Source organism: Bos grunniens, chromosome 27 (assembly GCF_055505025.1).
Source record: "Bos grunniens cultivar Pamir isolate PY7600 chromosome 27, Bosgru_T2T1.0, whole genome shotgun sequence".
NCBI classification, from domain to species: domain Eukaryota; kingdom Metazoa; phylum Chordata; class Mammalia; order Artiodactyla; family Bovidae; genus Bos; species Bos grunniens.
This window is the reverse complement of record NC_141191.1, coordinates 26,450,393-26,459,941: the sequence shown is the minus strand read 5'-3', so window position 1 is coordinate 26,459,941 and position 9,549 is coordinate 26,450,393. Positions and strand designations below refer to the sequence as shown.

General features: G+C 44.2%; 1 protein-coding gene across 2 annotated transcripts in view; it reads left to right on the top strand.

Annotated features, from left to right (window-relative positions):
* LOC147343667 (low-density lipoprotein receptor-related protein 2-like) overlaps positions 1–9,549 on the top strand; it is a 41,364-nt gene that overhangs the window by 689 nt on the left and 31,126 nt on the right. For both annotated transcript variants that reach the window (XM_086379686.1, XM_086379687.1), the window contains exons 2-7: positions 2,387–2,500; positions 4,039–4,158; positions 4,758–4,997; positions 6,173–6,286; positions 7,637–7,756; positions 9,242–9,367. In XM_086379686.1, coding sequence (XP_086235812.1) covers positions 2,387–2,500; positions 4,039–4,158; positions 4,758–4,997; positions 6,173–6,286; positions 7,637–7,756; positions 9,242–9,367 — 834 coding nt within the window. The remainder of the gene's footprint in view (positions 1–2,386; positions 2,501–4,038; positions 4,159–4,757; positions 4,998–6,172; positions 6,287–7,636; positions 7,757–9,241; positions 9,368–9,549) is intronic.

The window sequence follows — 9,549 nt, the reverse complement described above, 5'->3', positions numbered from 1 at the left end:
CCTGAGGTGCAGTTAGCAAGCAACTTGAAGCGGCACTTGTTAATACCACTTAGATGCAGGCAGACCGCAAGGCAGAGGAGAGCTGAGTCGGGTCCCAGGGTGACCGAGATACCCTCAGCTCCCGTAGGGTCGGTGGCTGGTGACTTAGCCGGTGCAGGAGCTGCCCAGCGTTTGTCAGACCACCTGGCCTGCGGGAGTGCATCTCTCCTGACAGGTGCTCCTGATTGGCCCTCAAGGATGGAGGTAGGCTTTACATCAATTGTTCAAGTACGCAGGCACTTTCTTGGTCAAGATACTGTGAACTGGTTTGCAGGAGATGGCCCTTCATCTCTGAGTTGTTTGTCTTCCAGGAGAGATTCTAACGCTCAGGGTTTTCCCCTAACTTTGTGGAGGGTCTCTCTTGTAGCAGGAAGCCCTTCCACGTGTGTGGTCTGTCTTGCCCCACTCCTAAAATGGGATTTAAAGTTACTTGCCTTTTTCACTAAGCAGTGTTTCCCGAAGCCTTCTGGTGTGAAGACATCTTTATAATGTCTTGTTGTAGAACAGTGTGTGATCTGCTTTGTATATGGTACACAATATACTTTGTATATTGACAGACTATGAGAAAGCTACTGTAAATTTAATATGTAGTTAGATTAGTAAAGTTTAAATTTATTCACAGCAAGCATGTACCTAAATTTGAAAAGTCATGTTTGAGACTCATCTACAGATGGTGTGCAGAATCCGTGTGCACACTGGGTCTCCAGACTGAGAATCCCCAGGGCAGAATAGTGTTCTAGGTGGGACTCGCCTAGCAGTGCAAGTCTCTGAGGGTTGACTGCAACCCTAACTGGGATCCTTCTGGAAGGATCTGCTAGAAGAGGTGGCAAAGGAGCCCAGGAGCATTTATTTGCTGGGTTTATGCCAAGTGATTTTGTGCTCATTTAATCCTTGAATTTTCCTCTTAGTACTACTTATTCACTATCTTCACTTTATAGACAAGAAAAACTGAGGCAGTAAGTCTCCCAGGATGATATTGTTAGTATTCTAACCAAAACTCCAACTGAGTAGCCTGACGACTGACCTGGGATACATCTTAGGGGTTGCTGACCTTACCTGCTCTCAGATGGATGGTTTTGGTCCAGTTAAATGGCATCGCCGGGATAGTGTGTGAGTAGCTGGCAAAGTTGTGAGCTATTCAGTAATAACCAGTTCCTTCTGAGTCTTTCAGTTATAATGCAATTTATAAGCCAGCATTTTAAAATCAAACATTGAGTAACTATGCTAAAAGCACTATCTTAGATGGATATAAGTAAGGCTAAGGTCTGGTCCTTACCAAAGAAGGTGAAGTCTATGCAGTGGGCTTCCATTGTCAACTCCCAACACATGGCTTTGCACACAACTTTCCATCCATATGCGCACATTGTCCCTGGGGTAGGACTGCTGGGTCTTCACTGTGTCTTGCAGAAACTTCTACTGAATGGGCCATGTAGTTTATGTTTTCTTGGAACCAAGGATTGACTTTTTCTCTTTGAAAGTTAGGACAAACAAGTAAACTAAATACAGTCAGCCTTTCAAGTGTTTTCCTCTGAGCACCAAATCCATAACAGACTTATATTTGACCATTAATCATTCAGAGTTGATAAACTCAAGTTCATCATGTGAATAAAACTGATAATATAAATCAGTGCCCTGCAAATAACCGAAAACTTAAGTGTATGTAACCAGGCTGCTAGAAGCTTATAAAGATGCCATGTAGGACCCCAAACCCTGACTTCACTTGAAGTTATATCTGCTGCTGCTGCTGCTAAGTCACTTCAGTCTTGTCTGACTCTGTGCAACCCCATAAACGCAGCCCACCAGGCTGCCCCGACCCTGGGATTCTCCAGGCAAGAACACTGGAGTGGGTTGCCATTTCCTTCTCCAATGCATAAAAGTGAAGTGAAGTCTTTGCGACCCCATGGACTGCAGCCTACCAGGCTCCTCTGTCCATGGGATTTTCCAGGCAAGAGTACAAAAGTAAAGTATGGTCAAGTGCTTTGAGCCCAAACCTCTAAATTTGTAACTCTTTATACTGTGAGTTTTTAAGACCAAATCACACCTGGAGGAAGTAGTCATATCTTGTCAAAGCACAAGTACAAGTCTGAGCCATTCTAACAGGACAACGAGGAGGCAAATGACAGCCCTCCAGCAGCAACTCCACAGCATCAGAAAGAATGGTCCCCAAGGATCATCAGTGGTGAAATCGCATGGGTTTTTCGGGTACAGAACTCGCTAGCATTCTCCTCAGTAGTAGTCAGAAAGGTCTTCCAAAGAGAACACTGACTTCAGCTTATCATGAAAAGGTCTCCTGGACCCAAGGAAGCCGGGAAGTCTGATGGCTTTGCTTCTTGGTCATCCAATGCAGATGAAATGCAGTGTCATGCAACGAGGCAAGCTGCATGTGGTGGGAGGTGCATTCCTGTGGCCTGGCTCTGCAATGGAGAGCGAGAGTGCCCGGATGAGGCTGACGAGCAGTGCGGTAAGCGGTCTCCCAGCTGTGCTGTGTTATGTATCGTGCACTCACCTACACCTGGTCCATAGTGCTACATGCCTCGTTGACAGTTCTCTTGGTTTTTCACCCTCTTAGGAAGTGTTCTAAAACTGCAGGCTTTTGGTGGGGTAGGCCAGGGATGTGTCTTAAAGTATTGGCAACCCTGCTGTGCAAACATGTGGAGGGAGACTTGGGATGGAAAAATCCAGCAAGAGTCTGGCTCCTCATCTTAAATTCAGACCTAAACATCTGAAACAGTGTTACTCAACCTGGAATACTACAGGGATTCATTGATAGAAAACCCCTGCATTGTGTACACAATTGAGTGTTGTGTATAAAAGTTGAAGTAGTTTACTGTATATAAAAGTAATTGTGTACACACAATTTTATATGTGTGTACTTTCAAGTTGGGGACAAAAACTATAAAATCAACAGAAGTCAGTTAGCAGTTTGGTAAATGTCTTCCTGAAATAAATTTCTAGTCCGTCTCTGCTGAGAGAACTTAAAACCCCAGAAGGGAGGCTGGAGGACTTGTGTGAGGAAAGCCTCTCACTCGGCCCCTGGCACCTGGGGGTGCAGTGAATATGAGGGCAGACGTTCCTCATTAAACGAGGAAAACCCCCACAGCACTGGGTGAGTGCTCCCCTCATGCACATCCCTGGGCTGGTCACTTGCTGTAATTTAACACGAAATCTTGGATATCAAAATGTGTACTATTAAAGGTTAGGGTAAAATTTCAGACTTGCAGAAATGCCTTGCGCTCAAGCCCCCCAGACACTTCAGCCCAGCTCCTCAAGTTGACTTGCTTCAGCCTGTAGTCAGACTTTGGTGGAAATACTTGAAGGTCTAATTAAGCCCCCAACCCCAGTTCCCAGGTTGCCTGAGGTCTTAATGGAGTCTCAAACGTCAAAAGAAATCAGAGTAGTAAACCTATAAAACTGAACTAATTTAGGGGCCACTAACCACATGTGAGGATTTAAATTTCTTTAAATGAATACAAATAAAGTTCAATTTCTGGATCATACTGGCCACATTTCAAGAGCTCAATGGCCGCATGTGACTGATGACGGCCATTTGGGACAGCAGAGATGTAAAATGCTTCCATTGTCACAGAAGGTTTTAGTGGACAATGGTGTTCTAGAAGAAAAATGGGAAAGAAATGTTAGATTTTTTATTTTTTTAACTTTTTATTTTGTACTGGGGTATAGACGATTCACAATGTTGTGATGGCTTCAAGTGAACAGCAAAGGGACTCAAACATATATGTATATCTATATCTGGATATATGAGGCGATGTCTACCGATCCGCTGACTGATTGCCCGCAAGGTAGGGCTACTGAGTGATGTCGTCGAAAGTACATAAAAGGATGGGCCAGTTTAGGGTTCACTCCAGGGACAAATCAGGAATGAATTGTTCCTTTGCTAATGAAAATACCTGATAAGAAATCCACATTTAAAAGCTGATAGTGCCCTGACAAGCACCTCTTCCTTTGTTCTGCACCTTGGACGCTGCTGCTGACCCACAGAGGAGGTGTGTCGGGGGCACCCCCAGGCCTGGCAGTGTGATGACGGAAGATGTATTTCTTCCCACTGGCTTTGTGACGGTGTTGGCGACTGCTTAGATGGCTCTGATGAGGTTAACTGCGGTATGTACAGCTTATCTTTTTATCTTCCGTCACATTCTGTTTATTAGCTGCATTGATTAGCATCAACTGCCTTAAGTGAAGCCCCTCACAAAGTAGTCTTCTGCCTGTATGCTAAACCTGGACTTTAAATTGTCTCCCATATTGCAGATGACTGTTTTCACTCACTTCTCCATTTTTCAAAACTACCTAAAATTAAGATTACTAGCTTGGGACTTCCTGGCAGTCCAGTGGTTCAGACTTCACCTTCCAATGCAGAGGGTGTGGGTTCAATCCCGGTTGGGAAGCTAAGATCCCACATGCATTGCAGCCAAAAAACCAAAACATAGAACAGAAAGAATATTGTAACAAATTCAATAAAGACTTTAAAAATGGATCACATCTGAAAAAAAAAGTCTTAAAAAAAAAAAAGATGATTAGCTTTATTGACTTAAAACCTATTTGGGGGTGAAATGTCAGATCACAAAATTATGGCCACATCTCTGACAGCTTCCATCCCCACCCATTCTTGGTTTTCTTAAATTCATGAGCAAATCGTAAATCCCTAAATAATAAGGTCACGACGGGGGTGTTCTACCTTACCCGCTAACTCTGCCTTTTAGAGAGAAGGACGGCATGTCCACATCCGAAAACCCAGTGTCCAGGAGATCCGCGGTGCCGAGATGCCTGGGACCCCTGCGATGTCAGTGAGGACTGTGGAGGGTGGTTCGGGGATGCACTCTGCCCCCAGCACCGCTGTCTGAGTGGGCAGTGGCAGTGCAGGAACGGGCTGTGTATCCCGGACAGCTGGCGGTGTGACGGCGTGGACCACTGCGGGGACTCCTCAGACGAGCAGGGCTGTGGTGAGTCTCGGCCTGCCCCACCTTTCGTTAAAGGAAAGGTTGGACCATGTGGGCTCCTTTCTGCAAGCGGTGCTTTAATCCCTATGACTGAGACTCCCATCTTATATCTAAACATGGGGTGTTTCCTAGCAATAACCAAGATTTCCTTATTCATGGAAACATAAAGCAGTGCTTAAATAGCAACTGCAGAGGACACTCGCAGCACGGCCTAGACTGTTTCCGCTGTTCAAGTCTGGCCAACTTGCAGAACACCTGAGCGCCAGCATCCGGAGGCAGTCTCCTAACAGATGCCTACATCCTTGTGTGGTGAATATGGAAAGAGAACATTCCTCACTAAAAAAGAGAAAGCTTCCCCCAAACATGGTGATTGCTACATTCCTTTTTTTTTTTTTAATCCTCAATACACAGTGTAGCAGAACCTCCAATTTTTTTAATGAAATTCAGTACTTTTCACTATTCTTCCCTAGAGTTAAATCTGTAATAGAAAATGTGTTCATTTTGATATTTGGCAAAACTAATACAATTATGTAAAGTTTAAAAATAAAATAAAATAAAAAAAAAAAGAAAATGTGTTCAGATTCTAACATTTTTTATAGTAATTTATAACCTGGTTTCTTAAGAGAGTATTTTTTTAGGGCTCATGTTATCTGACTTTAATGACTTCAATTAGAACTATTTAATGCTGCTACTGCTGCTGATGCTAAGTCACTTCAGTTGCGTCCAACTCTGTGCGACCCCATAGACGGCAGGCCACCAGGCTCCCCCATCCCTGGGATTCTCCAGGCAAGAACACTGGAGTGGGTTGCCATTTCCTTCTCCAATTCATGAAAGTGAAAGTGAAGTTGCTCAGTCCTGTCTGACTCTTCACAATCCCATGGACTGCAGCCTACCAGGCTCCTCCGTCCATGGGGTTTTCCAGGCAAGAGTACTGGAGTGGGCTAGCTCAGTTCAATTTTAATACAATTTCAATCCAGTGCCCTGATGTCTTAACATTGTTGCTATTGAATCTTAAGTCCCAGTTCCTGAAAACTCTGCTTAAAAAGATAACTTCCTTTCCAGCCTAGACTTGCCCTGGGTTATAGAAATAGTGCCACCTCCCTTCCCGGCTGTAAGACTTGTCTATTTTTACTACCACCCCAAATATTAATGAAAACAATGCTTAACTTCCTACACAGCTTCCTGTCCAGAAGGCATGGTTGGATGTGATGAGGGGAAGTGCATTCTAGAATCCCTGATGTGTGACGGGGAAGTGGACTGCACAGATGGTACTGATGAGCCCGTCACATGTGGTAAGAAATCAATTGCTCTGCTTAACATGGGAGAGAGGAGAGTAAGATGAAACAAGCCAGCACCTTAGTTATCATGTGGGTCTACTCTCTGAGACAACTCCTGGGCTCAAACTCCTTTAGAAGCAGTTATCCTTCAGTGATGGATCCCTTACAAGTTCCAGCCCTTGGCTTTGGTCTCCTGAATTCGAGGAAATGTTACCTGACCTGTAAAAACTGAGGGCCATTCTATGTTGTAGCTTTATGGAACTAGATTAGCTAAATAGCCCCCAAATTACAGGGCTCCTAAAATTCTGGAAGAAAGAACATAAACTTTGACACAAAGAAGCAAATCATTTAGCTAAAGAACTGAGGAATGATGAACCTATTTGCAGGGCACCAATGGAGACACAGACAATAGAGAACAGACTTATGGACACAGTTGAGGGTAGAAGGGAGGATAGGGAGGGATGTATGGAGAGAGTAACATGGGATGTATGGAGAGTAACATTCCCATATATAAAATAGATAGCCAGTGGGAATTTGCTGTATGACTCAGGAAACTCAAACTGGGGCTCTATCAGTTTGGGAGGGGTGGGATGGGGAGGGAGGTGGGTGGGAGGTTCAAGAGGGACATAGGTATACCTATGGCTGATTCATGTTGATTGGCAGAAATCAACACAATACTGTAAAGCAATTATCCTTCAAATTAAAAATAATTTAATTTTTAAAAAAAGAACTGAGAAAGACTTTCTTGATGAGAAGGAACCTTCTGAACAGGCAGCTCGCAGCTCTGACTTTTAAATCCTGGTGGTTCCAGTTGGGGCAGAGGAAGAAGGGCATCTGTCCCCAGTCATCTGTCCCCCTCTCATTTCCACCCATATCGATCTTAGACATTATGATGCAAGCTCCTTTAGTACTATTAAAGGCCGTGAAGAAGTTTTGCACTTAAGAGATACTAAAAGCATAAACAGTAGGACCCAAAATACAGGCTTCTGTTCCTGTATAGATAATTCATTGGGATTAATAAATTATTATATCACTTCCTGAACTAATGGTCCCAGCTGTCTATAGATTCTAGAGAAAATAGAAGAGAGGTGGCTGGTCCCTCCATGGGTGAACCGTACACCAACACTTGGAATGGTCCAGACGCTCCACCTTTCCCCAGCTCTGTGATTCCTAACTTTCCCTCTTCTCTGGTCTCCCCACAAAGCCTCCACTTTCCTAGGGAGGAGGGCGGGGTCAAGGGTTATCTTTAGCCAGTCATCTACTCCTCACACAAGTATGGAAGGCTGTGACACAGCATGGTTTATAAAGCATTTGATCCTGACCATGTTCATCTGTACTGACCACTGTCCTGTCTGTCTCTACCAGGGAAAAACTGCTCTCTGGCCAACGGGGGCTGCGAGGGGCAGTGCGGGGACTCACCCTGGGGTGTCCAGTGTTCATGCACAGCCGGATGGCAGTTACAGCCCGATGGTCAGAGCTGCGGAGGTCAGAATTCTTTTGGCTCATCTTTACAAGTTCTCATTGGACTAACTTAACATTTACCATTTTCATCATTTTTAATGGGCATTTTGATGTACATTCACAGTGTTGTGCAACCATCACACTATGTCCAGAACTTTTTCATGATCCCAGACAAAAACTCTGTACCCATTAAGCAATAACTGTCCCCCTTCCCTGGTAAACTTTATTGATTTTCTACCTATGAATTTATCTGTTCTAGTACTATGTATTGGGCTCCCCTGGTGGCTCAGATGATAAAGCGTCTGCCTGCAATGTGGGAGACCTGGGTTCGATCCCTGGGTCGGGAAGATCCCCTGGAGAAGGAAATGGCAACCCACTCCAGTACTCTTGCCTAGAAAATCCCATGACAGAGGAGCCTGGTGGGCTACAGTCCATGGGGTTGCAAAGAGTCGGATACAACTGAGCAACTTCACTTTCACTTTCTTTCAGTACTATGTATAAGTGGAATCATACAGTGTTTGTCATTTTGTTTCTGGCTAACTTCACTTAGCTTGTCTTTAAGGTGCATTCATGTTGAAGAGATATCAGAATTTCCCTCCTCTTTTAAGGCCAAATAATATTCCATTGTATGCATACAGTTTGTTCTTTGTCTATGCAGGCTCCACATCTGCAGATTCAACCAACTGCAGACTGAAGATACTGGGATGGGGGTGGTGTGGGGTGTGGGATTCTAGAAAGTTCCAAAAAGCAAAACTTGAATTTGCTGTATTTACATTGTATTAGGGATTATGAGTACTCTAGAGATGACTTAAAGTATACAAGAGCATGTGCATAGGTTATATGCCAATGCCAAACTATTTTATATAAGAGATGTAAGCATCCACAGATTTTGGTATTCTCTGGGGGTCCTGGAACCAATCCCCTGTGGATCCCAAGAGACGACCGTATGTCACATTTTGTTTATCCATGCATATGTTGATGCACACTTGGGTCATTTCCACCCTTTGGCTATTGTGGACAATGCTGCTGTAAACACTGGTGTGCAAACATTCGTTGAGTGCCTGCTTTCAATACTCTTGGGTATATAACAATAGGGGAACTGCTATGTCACATGATAAATTCTATGTTTAACTTTTGAGAAACCATCAAACTTTTCCATAGAGGCTGCACCATTTGACATTCCCACTAGCAATGCACATGGGTTCTGATTTCTGCACATCCTTGCAGCTCATTCTAAATTGGGCTCTGGCTGGCTTGAGATGGGTCACGTCCCCAGGAATGCTGCTAGAATAACAGGGATGCACATCTAGGGTCCATGTATTGATGGTTCTGCTGCAATGCACTCACATACATGGGAATCCTATGGACATGGGGATTGTCTGTCCTAGGACCCACACCGTCATCTCCACTTAATGCATGCTCCATGAGCATCTGAAAAGTGGCCCCAAAGAACAAAAATACTTGAGATCATTCCTCAGTCTTCACTAATTTCCAACTCTCTGTCATCAGATGTGGATGAGTGCTCGATGGCATACAGCCCCTGCGGCCAGCTATGTCATAACACACGCGGCTCTTACTCCTGTGGGTGTATTCAAGGTTACCAGCTCCACAATGGCACTGACTGTCGAGTTACAGGTGAGTTTCAGTCCTGTAAACAAAGTGGAGGCCCTGCTCTATCCTTAGCAGCATTTAGGTAAGAGTGATATAGACGATTCACTTCAGGGTCTGGTATTAGAGATGACTCCTCTCTTTCCATAAAGAAACTGCTATTATAATGTTAGTTGATCAGTTTTGAGCATAAGTTGCTATTATGTGTC